The sequence below is a fragment of the Mytilus galloprovincialis genome, chromosome 10 (genome assembly GCF_965363235.1).
Source record: "Mytilus galloprovincialis chromosome 10, xbMytGall1.hap1.1, whole genome shotgun sequence".
NCBI classification, from domain to species: domain Eukaryota; kingdom Metazoa; phylum Mollusca; class Bivalvia; order Mytilida; family Mytilidae; genus Mytilus; species Mytilus galloprovincialis.
This window is the reverse complement of record NC_134847.1, coordinates 52,304,841-52,321,228: the sequence shown is the minus strand read 5'-3', so window position 1 is coordinate 52,321,228 and position 16,388 is coordinate 52,304,841. Positions and strand designations below refer to the sequence as shown.

Sequence of the window (16,388 nt, the reverse complement as noted above, 5' to 3'; positions counted from 1 at the left end):
ACTTTATTTGGGAAGCTTATGTCATCATTAATGCAACATTTTATTTTGAAATGAAGGTTAATTTCAGAATAATGCCAATCAAAATAACGTTTTATAGTCATATTGTGATTGAAATACTTATGGTGTCGGTAAGTCGTCATGAATTATTATATATGTTCTTACATGGTTCTGCAAGAGCATGGAGTAGTCTATGACAAAACAGTGCCTATTAAAATGTAATAAAACTGATAATTTATTCACGGTTAATAGTGTCTTGTGTGTGTTCAAGATATGTTAAAGTATGTGTTTAGGACTTCGGTTATTGTAAAATATGTGTTTATGATATGGTAAAGTATATGTTCATGATATGGTAAAGTATATGTTCATGATTTGGTAAAGTATATGTTAATGATTTGGTAAAGTATATGTTCATGATTTGGTAAAGTATATGTTAATGATTTGGTAAAGTATATGTTCATGATTTGGTAATTTATATGTTCAGGATATGGTAATATATGTGTTCATGATATGATACAGTATATGTTCATGAGTTGGTACAGTATATGTTCATGATATGGTAAAGTTTATGTTCATGATTTGTTACAGCACATGTAAATGTTCATGGTATGGCAAAGTTCATGATATAACAAAGTTCATGATATGGTAAAGTATATGTTCATGATTTGTTACAGTACATGTACATGTTCATGGTATGGTAAAGTTCATGCTATTGTTGAGTATATGTTAATGGATATAGAAAGATGTGGTGTGAGTGCCAATGAGACAACTCTCCATCCAAATAACAATTTAAAAAATGTAACCCATTATAGGTCAATGTACGGCCTTCAACACGGAGCCTTGGCTCACACCGAACATCAAGCTATAAAGGGCTCCAAAATTACTAGTGTTAATCCATTCAATCGGGAAAACCAACGGTCTAATCTATATAAAATAAAAAAAAAAACGAGAAACACGTACAAATTACATAAACAAACGACAACTACTGTACATCAGATTCCTGACTTAGGACGGTTTGTTACAGTACATGAACATGTTCATGGTATGGTAAAATTTCTGATAGTGTTAAGTATATGTTCTTGATTTGGTACAGTATATGTTCATGATATGGTAAAGTATATGTTCATAATTTGGTAATTTATATTTCATAATTTGGTAAAGTATATATTCTTGATTTGGTACAGTATATGTTCATGATATGATAAAGTATATGTTTATGATTTGATAAAATATGTGTTCATGATATGGTAAAGTCTATGTTCATGATTTGGTAAAGTATATGTTCATGATTTGGTAAAGTATATGTTCATGATATGGTAAAGTATATGTTCATGATATGGTAAAGCATATGTTCATGATTTGGTAAAGTATATGTTTATGATTTGATAAAGTATATGTTCATGATTTGGTAAAGTGTATGTTTATGATTTAGTAAAGTATATGTTCATGATTTGGTAAAGTATGTGTTTATGATTTGGTACAGTCTATGTTAATGATATAATAGAATATATATTCTTGATTTGGTACCATAAATGTTCATGATATGGTAAAGTATATGTTCATGATATGCTTAAGTATATGTTCATGATATGGTACAGTATAAGTTCATGATATGGAAAAGTATATGTTCATGATATGGTACAGTATATGTTCATGATTTGTTAAAGTATGTGTTCATGATTTGGTACAGTATATGTTCAAGATTTGTTAGAGTATGTGTTCATGATTTGGTAAAGTATATGTTCATGATATGGTACAGTATATGTTCATGATTTGTTAAAGTATGTGTTCATGATTTGGTAAAGTATATGTTCATGATATGGTAATGTATATGTTCATGATTTGGTAAAGTATATGTTAATGATTTGGTAAAGTATATGTTCATGATATAATATACAAATATAGACTTTGTATGAGGTCGATTCAAGGATATATTGACCTGAAAGAAGTATATTGACTGAGGACGAAGTCCGAGGTCGATATACTTCTTTGGGTCGATATATCCTGTATTGACCTCATACAAAGGCTATATTTGTTATATTATTAATTTCCGACCATGTTTGTAACAAAATCGTCATTTAGGTTTGTTTGAACTTTATAAATATTACATTGTCTCCTTGAAAATAACAACACATTCATTTTATTTTTACATCTTATGTATTTGAAGATTTTTTTTCGTCAAATAATCGATCACAGATATCATTTGTTTCAAAACGTTAAACAATATCCTGAAATTCATTACATGACGTCACAAAGTATATCGGTTTTTAGATATTCTAAAAATAACCGTGCAATATGCTTTTTGCCGGTCAATATGCTTTTTGCTATCCGCCGTTTTCTCTCTACCTTCGAAAATATAGTTTAACATGTGACTATCTCTAAACCGGAATCAAATTTGTTAAAATATATGAATTAATAATATTAAAATATATATTCATGATTTGGTACCGTAGATGTTCATGATATGGTAAAGTATATGTTCATGGTTTGGTAAAGTACATGTGTTCAGGATATGGTAAAAATTGCATGCGTTCATTATAATGTACATGTATTTGTTCATGATTATATTAATCATGCATATTTGAATTCAGAATTATTAATGTTCATATGAAAGTGTATGCTTAAGATTCGATTCATAGTGTTTGCCTTCTTAATAATGTTTTCATCTATTGTGTGTTTGAGATAGTATACGATAATCTTGTATACGCTCTGAATAATGGTGATGTTGTAAATATGTGTTTATTATAACGTTTAGAATGCAAGCATTTAAAAATTATGTTTCTTTAATTTTCATACTATTTTCACATTTCTTGAGTGGTGTTAGAAAAATATTTCTCATCATTAGTGACATCTGTTCTCAGTAAATGATTGGTCGAAATTTAATTATGACGTTATATCTTTCTTGATTTCTTCTGAATTTGCCATTGTGACGTCCTGAACTGCGACCATGCCTGATGACGCCACATATATAGAACACAACTTTCTGTGAATCTTTAAAAAGGAAGGATTGAAATCATAAGAGAAACAGATTCCACTATATCTCGTGTGTTTCGATATTTCTCAACTGTCAACAGTTAAATTGTAATTATCTAAAAAGCTCGGCAAGCCTCGGGCTTTAAATATCAAAATTTAAGTGTCCCGAGTGGAGAAATATCGTAACACATCCATTGCAGTGATGGAATCTATATTTATGATGTAATTACGTGATACTAGACTCACTTATTTGCATGCGTTCAAAATAATGTTTGTGTTCAAGATAAGGTTCATTGTACATGCCTTAGCGATGCATGTGTTTGATTTCAATGAACACTACTAGTATCTATGGATCAAAGCTAGGATGAAAAATTGTGTCTTTCATTTTTTTAGTTGTAATCTCTGTTCTTCCTTTTTATTTTTCACTCTATTCGGTCCTGCATTTTTTTAATCAGTTTATCCTGACTTTTGTTTACCTAATTAATTTGTTATCCTGCCTTTTTTTTATGTCAAGCTACTCTTTTTTTTCATCCGAGTAGCCTGGGTTTGCAGCTTATGCCTCATTAAGAACGGCGGATCATTCTAGCAATAGAATTCATAGCACGGTTGGTTGAGGTAAAGATCATAAGTGTTTACATGTAAAGGAAGCATATTTTTGTGTACTTTATGTCACTCTTTTCTGTTTTGTATATACATTAAAGATTATTTATTATGTAAAATTACAAAGCGATGTCATTTAAAGTGACAATGTCATTGCGACTGAAATTCTTATCATTCCGTTCGACAAAAAATGTAACAGAAATGTTCAGAACGCGTGAAAGTTGTCATAAATCTGCAAATATTTACACAAATCGTGTTTTGATCTATAAAAAAAAAGTCTAACGGTTTTACGTTCTTGTCCACTTATACATGTTATATAGATATGTATTCATTATTTTCACATACAAACAAAAACAAAAACAAAAACGAAGACCATGGTCTAGATAGTATGCATATGTTCGTTAAGCTCATATTTCCGCATTCTTGTCATACTTAGAGATCAAATAAACCCCGCCAAATATAGTTAACAATTGAATTAAAATTACAGCGATACAATTTCTTTTTTTTACTTATTATTTTTTAAAACTAGTATCACATTATTGTATATTATTATGTCAAGGGAGCTCTTTTTTAAAGATAATGGGGAAATAAAGATTAATTTCTTTTGCTTTTACATTTATTGCTTCATAAGAAAAATTGTCCTGACCATGCATGAAATATTTCAGTGCCACTGGACGTTTGGAAATCAGCTATCCATAAATTATTGATTAAAATGACCGAATGTGTCTTTCTAGCTCCACTTTCTGGTAAAAAAAACATGCGAATAAGCCTCCGTGGGTGGTAGGGTTTATATTTATCCCCCCCCCCCCTACATTTACAGCTTAACTAAACACCAAACGTTATCTGATTTACGTTAAAAACTAGCAATTCTTTTTTGAAACCTTGCATACATCTTCATTATTTTAATTTTGTACATGTATTTTTAAAAAGGTGACATGGTTCAAATCTCTCTAGGTTTTATCTCCTGTATAATAAATGGGAGACTGGTACATTTAATTTCATAATGCATATTTCTGGCCTACATACCTGTCAAAATATGGTAATGTAAGATAATTTCACATCTTTTTTTTACAAGACCACCAACATGGCATGTATTGTGGAGTGCATCACTCACAAGATAAATAGATAAAATCTTTTTGATATAAATTGTATACTTAGAATTGAACGTGATAAGCTGTAATATTTGAAGTTGATGTCACCCAACTAAGTATCAAAATATTGTTATAGTAGTTCCAAAAGAGAGGCAAAGATACAAATGGAAAACAAACTGACAATGCCATGTTACCCTTCTGGAGCACCTGAGATCACCCCTAGTTTTTTGGTGGGGTTCGTGTTGTGTATTCTTTAGTTTTCTATGTTGTGTCATCTGTGCGTCTTTTTCATTTTTAGCCATGGCATTGTCAGTTTGTTTTAGATTTATGAGTTTGACTGTCCCTTTTGTATCTTTCGTCCCTCTTTTAGAAAAAAAAAAACGAACAAAAGACAGACAACAGTACATACATAAAAGACAACATAAAAACTAAAGACTTCGAGCAACAAACAAAACTGAACGGCAGCGATCTCAAGTTTTCCGGAGGTATACGCATATACTGTTTCAAACCCGTCCCAATGAGTGTTTGTACATCATGAACTTTAGTGGGCAGGTTTTTTTTTTTTATTCAGAAGTGATTTATATAGCAGCATTAAAATAATGCATCATAGAGAGATTGGTCGTTTAAAGATACACTTTGATATATAGCGAACACAGTAAATGATAGCTATGACTTTTGGGAGTAAAACAAAAACAGCTCATGTAGCAAATTTGAAAGAAAAAGTAAATTAAAAACAACTAGGAAGTTTGCGTTGGAAAACACTCATCAAGTTTTTATAATGTTTATATAAATATAAAATTATGTTTAGTTCGTAACTTCTGTATTTATTTAAAGAGATTTGGAGGACTAGACCGTAGGCGGATCCAGGGGGATCTCTTTTGTGGGAAAAATGTTCATGCACCATCGTCATATTTTAAGACTTGGACAAATTTGTTCCACTAATAGCTCCGCACCGTAATGCGAAGCAATAAAACAAATCAGTTATAAAAAGTGTATGATATTATAAATGAAATTCAGTGGTTTTGATCCTAGTATAACATGTGTTGTCATTCTTTAAGCAGTATCTGAGCTTGCCATTCAAGGACCAGTTCAAACATATATCTTTATAATCGTAGACAATTTACTTGACAGATATATCATGCTCGTTTGTCAGTCCGATCCGACAATGTTAAGTTGTCTCATATTTATGTACATTCCTACGACTTCATACTCCTCAATCAAACGAACAAGGAAATAATGCTTTGTAGTACATAGCAAGCGTACAAATTGTAATTTTGAGACCTTATAAGTACGGGAATATGCAGACAAATAGGCTGCAAAACACGACCCGTTCTAATTTCATTTGTACCATTGAACTATTAAGTGTAGACTTGCAAACATAGCACGCGTTATTATTTTTTTGATACATTGTAACTTGGGTTGTCTCATTGGTACCCATACCACATCTTCTTACTTATATTGTTTTTGAATAACTCACGAAGAATGACAACAAATGTTGTACTAGGATCAAAAGCACTGAATTTCATTTATAATATACACTTTTTATTACTGATTTGTTATATTGCTTCGCATTACGGTGCGGAGCTATTAGTTTCAGTCGATGAAAGGAAAATTCTCTAATATTCGGACAAACACCCGACCGGATGATGTCACATCTTAAAAAGTCTATCCAAATTATTTTTGAAAAGAATTCCGCTGAATCCAGTGCAAGGGGCTGTCTTAAACTTTCAGTGAGGTGAGAGTTGCTGTTGTACCGTGTTGAGGCCTCAATGTGACTTTGAGATGAAGAACAGCAGTAAAAGCCCCGTTCCTTTGCTTTTTGTGGGGTTTTGTTCAATGTGAATGTACTGATTTTGTGTCATGGATAGATACACCATATCCTTTGTTTTTCTATTACTTCAGCTATCAATATTTTGTATGCAAATTATCAGAAATAGACGAAGATGTGGCCCATTTCCACGGCATTTGTTGTACCAACAGGATTAAAATCGGATCCATGCACATATTGCTTCTGGTTAAACTCATTCGTAGATATCTTTGAAATATGTGTTTCATTCGGTACTGGCGATAATTTTAAATAAAACATGATAGTTAAGTGTGTATTGCTTTACATTTATGAAGACTTGTGGTCCTACATTCTGTCGCAATAATATACTTATTTGTTGCATTGCACATGGTCATACATTTCTCAGACTGTTTATGACGTCTTACGCTGAATCCGTTGGATGTTTTCTGATTTATACTTTTGTCTGGCAGAAAATTATTTATTTATTACTTGCTTTTGACTTTGGACTAGCTTTTAGAAATTACGAGTTATATTTGCTAGGTTATTTGTGTCCTTTGTTTTTATGTTAGATGTTTTTTGTATTCGTGTCAATCTGATTAATTCGAAACTAGATGTAAATGAAAATAATGTTCATCTGACAGAAAATGCTTAACTTTGATTCAGATGAATTTTAATTTTGCCAACGTCAAATGTGTTTATTAGTGTTTTTTTTTTGCCTTTTTTGTTTGCCTTTAATATAAAAACTATATATATATCCAAATTGCAGCTGTATATGGTACCGAGGTTTTTATCATATATTTAGAAGTATGACAAAATTGTTTAAAATTATATTGATACTGTTGATATTTTGTGACGATTGTAAGACTTTTAGAAAAATTGTCATATGACAATTTAGCCCTACCTCTATCGTAAGGGGGAAACCATTTAAATTAAAGAGGGGGTTATAGTTTTTTGTTTTAGTCAGATTTTCTTTCTCAAAATAAAACACTATAGGATATGAGGAAGTTCTGGGTTCAGAATATGTTTGTGTCATTTGCTTGTCCACAATCATCATTCTCATCAAATGGGGGATCAGAATGGGTTTTTTAGGGAGAAAAACATAATCCTCCCTTATAGTTTTAAAAATGATTGTTTCCTTATTAAGGCCATAAAAAAAGAATAGGTTTGTTTGCCCAAATCCTACCTACCCAGAAAAAGCTGCCTACTCAAATTCTTTTATTGTCCTGATTTGAAGAAGTTTTTTTTAATCAGATAGGCATGAAGACTAATAAACACCCGATACTTTTTTTGAAAAAAAAAAGAAAATGCCTACCTACCTTCCCACTGTTTCAACCTTTGGGTAGGGTTTGGGCAAATATTTTTAATTGTGGCCTAAGGAATTAAGACGACGATAATTTTCAATGTCAGTTTATTTATCAACAATAAATTTTAAATAAAAAACAATAAATAGAATAACAAATACATATACCTGTCTATAAATACAAATAAAGTTGATAAAATATCTCGTTGTGCAGCTTATTTTTAACAAATGCATCTCACTAGAGAAATTATTATGATATACAATTTCAATATTTATAATAAATATTCATTTATATACATTATACATTAACGTAGTAAAGTCGTCTTTCTTTTTTTACTCTTACTCTCTCATTCGTGCAAAAATTAGCAAACACATTTTCGCTTATATATGAAAGTTGACAATAGAATGTGAATAAATGGAAATGGGTTATAATCATAATATCACAGTGTATACCAAGCCCACCAAGGCATCTAGCATTACACATACCAGGGGCGGAGCCAGGATTTTTGAAAACAGGGGCATAATTCTAGAAATGTAATAGACACTGCCGAGATCAGCGAGTCGAAATTTGGTCGATGTTATGCTAAAAAATCACATAAATCGTGAAAAACAAAATATTTAAATAAAATTATAATAGCGTAAGCCCTTTTCACCCAATCCTGGATCCGCCACTGCACACATACACACACTTTTTTACTATCACAACATTGAACACAAAATATATTGCACTTTAAAAACTGTATGATTGAGTTTTTGCATTGTAAATTGGACGGAACCGATAAAATTGCCGTTTTGTTCACTTCCGCTCCTCTAAGATAATTTTAAACGGAAGTGGACGCATTGTCAGACCAGAAAGTCCTTTAGTGTCAGGAAGTGGTTCGTTTTCTGGACATTTTATAGAGTATTTGGATAACAAACATCCGCAGAAAAGAAATACTTCCATTTTTGCTATAACTGAACCAAGGCAAACTCGATTACCAATTCCAAAGGGAAGATAGCTGTATCGTTCACTTGGATTGTGATGTAGGAATCTCTCTGAAAGAAGAAGATGAAAAGAATTTTAAGGTGTAAAAAGGTCATTTTGTGTTAAGCAAATATTTTTGCATCTTTATCTTTTATTTATTGTGGAACTTGGTTTTCCGACCACAATTTGTTTGCGAATTTGTTTTATCACCAAAACAAATAGCAGCCCACGTTCACATATTATAAAGTGTAACGTAATTGTGACCAACATGTGACACATTTAATCAATTTCGTTATCATTTTTCTTTTGATGTACATTAATCTTAAAACCTACTAGCCTTGGAAAACAGCACACACATGTGACCTACTCATACAAAACGGACAAACAACTACAAGATGATAACATATAGGCTTTGATGTTTTCGAAACGGACTAACAATATCATCGCGTTTAGACCACGAATGCATGCATTATACAGATTTTTCTTGGAAAGAACATTTTTTTTCTATCTTAAAAAAAAGAAAAAACTTTTTTTCAAACCACACAGAAAAATGATTTTTGTTATCAATGTTGTATCTTAAATGTTTTTAACACATCATTTATTTTCCTACCCGTTATACCTATTTGAGGTTTTCATATTTTACTTGTAAACTTGTATTACTATCCCCTTTGTCTTCATAGTGTGTAAATATGGGATCATCAAAACTATATGTAACTAACCTGGATTGAATACGTATGGATCCTTCCATGATTGGTCATCGTGATGTATTCCCCAAATATTCATAATCACCATCGTATCTTTAGGGATATGGTAACCGTCTAGTCTGAAAAAATAAGTTAAAGAATACATTAGTAAAACCAACTTGTATCACTTCTGGTTACTGCGTGGGATACTCAAATTGTGTGGTCTAATCTTATTACATTATAAAATCACAGAATAATTGAGCAAGGCCAACTCGAATCAACCCATTTATTGATAGGGTTCGTACTTTTCAGTCTTTGTTTTCATATGTGGACTTGAAACATAAATTACAGATTAGATAAGGCTAGCTCGAATAAGTATACAATTACTGTTAGATTTCGTGTCGCTTTATCATTCTTTAGTTCTCTCTATTCGTTTGTTTTTTTTCATTTGGCCATGGTGATTTGGGTTATCTTTCTTTGATTACCCCTTGGTTCCTTCTTTTTTTAAAATTCATTGGAAATTATATAACCAAATATTTAAATAGACAACTGTAAATATAAAAAAGAAGATGTGGTATGATAGCCAATGAGACAACTCTCCACAAGAGAACAAAATGACACACAGAAGTTCGTTTTTAGGAATTTTGCATATTACATTAAAAGCAACCCAAGTTCCTAAACACCGACATATCTATATACAGTCACACACACGAACATAATTTAATATTAGAGAGTTTCGAAGTGGAAAATGTTTGATATGTTTTAACATAATTTTCCGTCCTATATATTAGTGACCTAAATGAAAAGATTAACAGACCAGTACATTTTTCGATGCTTTGAATAGAGCAAAATGACTATCTTTAAACTTTCAATTCTAAATTAAGCAAACATTTACCCAAATAGTTAATCCATATAATCTATTTACAGCTTAAATAAGATATATTTCAAGTTGTCTGGGACGACTTAGATACCATTTAGTCATAAATATTACTATTTAACCTACTTAGAATAGAATAAAATAAAAATTTATTGTGTTTAAGGTTTCTCTATCTACCTTTTTATGCAATAAAACGCCTACCCGAAATTGTATTGGCACTTTAAATAATGAATCGTGACAAAATTGCCATATCTCTTAATAAACCCATGGTATGAAAAGTGAAAATAATAAAAAAAATCCTACATACCTGCCTAACAACCATGCTTTGCTTTTCTTAAGGTGGAAACCTTATACACAAATTTTTATTTATATATAGTAGTCATGTAGTCATATATATATATATATGACTACTGCGTGGCTCAAGGGGTTAAGAACAGCTTGTTCTTCGTACACCACTGATCCATTAGTACATATAGAATATCATATGACTTTTTCAATATTGAAAAAAGTCATCATGTAGCTTACTCGTAATTGATCCCCCCGCCTTATATGACGTTATATACCATTTATAAGGGTTTGAAGAAAACTGAGATTTGTAACGTAAGATGACGTTTCATTTGCAACCATTTCATTTTCTTTTAAACTGATATCGATATCATCAGGGATTGCTGATACAAAATGATTGCGTTTTATTGTATTACACATACATATAAAAAGAAGATGTGGTATGATTGCCAATGCGACAATTCTCCACAAGAGATCAAATGACACAGAAATTGACAACTATAGGTCACCGTACGGACTTCAAAATGACCAAAGCCCATACCGCATAAGCAGCTATAAAAGGCCCCGAAATGACAATGCAAATCAATTCAAACGAGAAAACTCACGGCCTAATTTGCCTGTTCACTTGTATTTACTAGCTACTTAATACAAATTAAATGCAATTAATACTCACGTTGTATCAGACATAGTCCGATGGGGAAATCCTACAGGCAACACGCAGGCAATTCTTAAAACTTCTTTGATACAAGCCTCCAGTATAGGATAACTCCCTCTATCAAATGGGGAGGGGATGCCGCTCTCATCAGTCTTTGATTTGAGTTCCTGATATATACGGTCTTGCCACTGTAAAAAGAAGAAACATGTTTAATACCTTAATTTGTATTGGCCACTCCACAAACAGTACGCACAATGTAGAGTAAATGAAAAGGATGCATATTGTCTTTGTATAAATGTAAGTTTACACTTGCGAAATACATAAACAATAAAAATGAAATAAGTAGGTAGATTTTGTTGTTTTGATCCTCAATGCATTCTCATTCTTTCTCCCGAAATTTAATTTTCTTTCTAACCAAAGGTCTTTTAGTTTAAAACACATGTCTTTTACTCAAATTGTCAACGTATGAGCTCGTATATTATCATTTTGCCTTATTACGAGAATAGCCCGCGCTCTGGGCTTCGGGCTTAATCCTAATTCTATCATTGGTATCCAGGCGGCGCATTATCAGATCTGTGGTCCTTTGAGTAATGGTTTGGGACTCAGCTGAACAGAGCCGACTCCGGACTACAAGCTCCAAAAGTAAAAGGTATGGACCGTAAATACGAGCACTTAATATCGCATGACATAGACAATATAAATTAATCTAAAACAATTCTTTACCTCTGGATGACGAATCATGTAGATCATGAACCACAGTATAGACATTGTAGTAGATTCTATCCCTCCTCCAAAAAGTTCATATACTATATGCCCAATGTTACAATCTGATAGACGCTCCAAGTCTACCGTGTTGTTTGTTGCCGTTGCTTCCATTTGTAAAAATAACATGGTGTCTACAAGATCTCGGCTAACACCTTCAGTAATAGTTTCCTAAATTGAAAATTATAATATTAAGTACGTTGTAAAAATTACAACATTATAAAAAGAACCGCCATAATCGGGGAGACGAGGACGATATCCCTGCACTTAGAGAACGACCATTTAACTTAATAAAAGGGGGGTCATGATTTTTTTCCTAAAAATATTCTGATTCCTAATTTATAAAAGTAAAATGTTCTGTTTAAGCAGATAACATCAACAAAAAATATTCTGAATCCAGATTTTTCCCATGCCTTATAGTATTAAATTTTGAGAAAAAACAATTTGAATGATAGCGTCGAAAAAACAAATGAAAATGTTCGCAAATTTTTTTTTCTGATTTAGAAAAAGACGTTACCCCCTTGAGGTTAAATGGTTATTCCCTTTTTCGAATTTCTGTATCTATTCAATACTAAAATAAATCTAATTCACGAAGTAAAAGAGACACAGTGAAGACAATTATTGATTATTACATTTAAAATATACTTATATTTTCCTATTTTTCCGCCCCATACAAATCAAACTACAACAAAAGTTAAAAGAAATAGTGTTCAGCTTTGTACAATATATTACTTATTTCCAGTTAAAACAGGATATAAACATGCAATCCCTTACCCTGTGTTCTTTTAAGACGTTAGCCATCCACTCATCTTTTTTTGCAAGACTTTTCTTGAATCGTTTCCAACTTGGAACAGGAAAATGCTGAAAAAAAAATTGTTTAAATTAATTAAAACTAGAACGAATAGATAAAAAAGTTAAACAAAAATAAAATAAAAATGAAGAAATACAATAATAAAATATGAAGAATCCGAATTATGGGATTTCGTTTTCTTGCTATTAAGTAAACGAAACAATTTCTATGTTCAACAGGCAGAGAAGAGAACCAGTTATTATTAGTCTATGTTAAGTTAAGATATTTGATGTCGCATGTCTTGAACATCCGTCAAAGGATGACAGAAACAAAAAGAAAAGAGATAGAAAAAGGAAAGACAAAAAGAACAAAGACACAAAAAAGGAAGACAAGTAACAATAAATATCAAGGAAAAAGCAGTCATCTCCTGTTCATATTTAGATTGAGCAACATGCGAACTCACTGAAAGCGAGAAGTGAACTCGGGTGCACCGGAAGCTTAAAAAACTGATGGAGGTTTAAATATGGACTTTGATCCTTTAGTTTGTTTACCATATACGTCCGAAGATCAGGTTCATAACCTGGCATTTGCCCCGGCTATTTGTCACATTGTTTACAAATATGCGTGATTTGACAATGATTAATATCTAGGTTTTGCTGACCCGTGGTGATTCAGGCCATTTGGAATAGTCTACAGTATAATGAACCCCTGCGTATGAATGAAATCTAGTTGCAACGTAGAAAAGGTGATGCGGTGTGAATAAACTTCCTAGTTGTGAGAAGAGGAAAGGGGGTGATGCCAGTTAGATCTTAGTGGAGTATCTTAGATTAATTCATAAAAAAAAGTTAATTATCGAAAACGTTATTAGAATTTGATTAAAAAAACCACAACTTTTATATGTTAAACGTTATTAGAATAAAAGTTATATACGAAATATCTAAAAAAAAAAAAAAAAAAAAAAAAAAGAACAACCCAAAAACTGTTTTTAAAACAAAACATTAAAAGACGAATTTACACTACTAGAAAAGAGCACATTAATTTAAAGTTTGATGTTTTCCAACAGATAGATAAGATAAGTTAAAATATTCAACAAATTGTAATTTGCAAATCATTTCAGCAAATATTTCAAAAATGAAGATTTTTTTTACAATTTTAAAGTGTTTCATGATGATAGTAAACTCATATTTCAAAGCAATGTTGTTACACTTTGGAAGGATACCAAATTCCTGCGTAATATCGATGACAGCGATATTTTATCAGAAGGAAAGATATTTGTGCTCTAGATTTGGAAATACCTAAATTAATCTACAAATAAACATGGAACATCTACCCCACTCAGTCAAACATTTGAGGATTGGCTATGCAAATAAAATATACATTCAAGGCTATACTTTTCACAAGTTTAAATATCCCCCATCTTGTTTTTATGAATGACTTTCCCGCCGTGATTAAAGGTATGTCGTTCATTCAATCGGATGGGCTATATTAGATTACTGAAATATGATAAAAATAGTATTCCCATCCCCATTCAAAAGGATTGTACACACAATTACATTTTTTGTCGTTGCTGAAGTTTGCACTACAGTACAATGGGGTTAAATGAAATCGAAATGCAACGTTTTGTCTGAAGATATATTTACTTGGCAGCATATCAAAATAGTTTTAACCGTTTAAAAGTCGGTGAGAATGTTTAAAGTTTTGTTTGCACATGCTGATTTATTTTAAATAACGATGCGTTTCTTAAAAGTACAAGAAAATTTCACAACCAACTATATATTTTCTGAAATGTTATGAAACTTATTTACGAAGCTTATTGTTGATTTATTTTTAATGATTATATTTAGTTATTGGTTTTTTTTTTTTTTTTTTTTTTATCTCTTTTCTTTTATTGCGAAACTACTACAAGCTTAAAATAGATTTATTTTTAATGTTTATATTCAGTTATTGTTTTTTTTTTTTTTTTCTTGCGTAACAGTACCCTTTAAAGCACTATTATATTTAAATTCGAAGAGAGAGAGAGAGAGAGAATATCAGCAATTAAATAATATGTTATACTTTATATAATTTTCTAGTGTACTAAAACAAAAATAAAACAAACAAACAAATAAGTAAAGGAATAAATTTACTCACCTCTAGCCAAGGAATCATATCAACAATATTAAAACTTTCTATATTGTCAACAATATCCTGTATAATTCGGAGTTGTGTATGGAATTCCTCGTCCACCTTCGCAAATCTTTTGTTGAGTATACACTGACACAAGACATTGGCAACAACTCTGGCGACGTCAAACTTCGGATCGAATGGCTTCCCTGATTTACATAATTCTTCAAGTGTCTGATGGAAACTACCAGCTTCCAGATGTAAAATATTTGTTAGTTTGTCTTTTCCTTGTTTCGTCTGAGAAGCAAGAAAGTGGTGGACGATTTTTCTATGAAATTTTAGTTCTGGACCAACATCGTTCATACAAATATCATGTCCGTCACCCAACATTACTTCAACAGTTTTTCTTGTCCTTGGGCGGCCTGAGAACACTCTTCCTTGTCTAACAAAACTCTTTACAACTGCATTCATTGTGTTTATAACAATAACACTCTCTCCTCCAAGTTTTAACCATACTAAATCTCCATACGTTTTACTCAAATCGGTCAAGGCAATATGTAAGTCCTTGCCAAATAGCTGAATAATGTTTCCTAGTAACGGTAGTGCTCGTGGTCCTGGAGGCAAAAGAGCCCTCGTCTTTCGCGAGTCTAAGTAAACATATGTTAGAGTGAACGTTATAATTCCTAAAAGCAATGTACATGCCCAATCGAGAAATATCGGATTCATTTTGTATTCTATGATGTAAACAATGTAAAACAGTCTATCTTTTTAATAGTTTATATAATAATTACAATAAACGTCTCACTTTAAACGCTATTTACTAATGTATTGGATTTGTAAAGGACGTAGTATTATAGTAAAAATCACATGGCGAAAGGTAGGTGTGCGTAAAGTTTTGCTATATGATTGGTAGAGCAAGTCATCTGACTTTGTTTATAAACATTATGGAATTCAATGTCAATCACGTGACATGTCTAGGTTAGTATGCCAGAGATATAATTTTGTCTACGAAATATGAATGAATTTGGACAGGCAAAAAAATAAATGAATTAATAAAAAACAGAACGATTTGTCCTTATTCTTTTTAAATGGCACTTATTTCAATATATGGTCAGTAGATCATAAAAATGATATGAGGTTTATTGATTGCAATTGTAACATCTGTTTCAAGAATATAAGTTAGAAAGTTCTAAACGAACAAGTAGAATAACACATATAAATAGAAATTAAATTAAAACTAAATATAACCATTGAGGAATTTCCTGATCAATGAACTTATGATGTGTTTAAACTATTTCATGAGATTTCGATCTTATGGCGGGAACATACCGTAAAAAGGACAGTTATAATATTAAATAAGCTTTTATATTTTGAGCAATTTTGGTGCTTAGCGCACCTGTTCCTTTTAAGAGTCTAACTATGTAAAGACTTAATTGTTAATAATACTTCACGTTCTAATGACGAAATATTTTTTGTGTGAATGACCTTCAAATAAAGTCCCTGTAGTGTTTTAAGGTTATAT

The 16,388-nt window shown here is 31.4% G+C and overlaps 1 protein-coding gene across 1 annotated transcript; it reads right to left on the bottom strand.

Moving 5' to 3' along the window:
• Nucleotides 1-7,838: 7,838 nt before the first annotated feature.
• Nucleotides 7,839-15,690, bottom strand: LOC143047804 (steroid 17-alpha-hydroxylase/17,20 lyase-like). Its single transcript, XM_076221081.1, has 6 exons — nt 14,894-15,690; nt 12,748-12,834; nt 11,935-12,144; nt 11,230-11,399; nt 9,431-9,534; nt 7,839-8,782 (listed from the first exon to the last, which is right to left on the bottom strand). Exons 1-6 carry the CDS (start codon nt 15,590-15,592, stop codon nt 8,544-8,546), a joined length of 1,509 nt encoding a protein of 502 aa, XP_076077196.1. The 5' UTR covers nt 15,593-15,690; the 3' UTR covers nt 7,839-8,543.
• Between the last annotated feature and the right edge of the window lie 698 nt (nt 15,691-16,388).

Bases quoted from the DNA above. Each gene is read 5' to 3' on its own strand.
- LOC143047804 (XM_076221081.1), bottom strand. From the start codon at position 15,592: ATGAATCCGATATTTCTCGATTGGGCATGTACATTGCTTTTAGGAATT. The intron at 12,145-12,747 runs GTAAGGGATTGC...TTTTCAATTTAG, and splicing joins ACGTCTTAAAAGAACACAGG to GAAACTATTACTGAAGGTGT. The intron at 11,400-11,934 runs GTAAAGAATTGT...TTCTTTTTACAG, and splicing joins ACATGATTCGTCATCCAGAG to TGGCAAGACCGTATATATCA.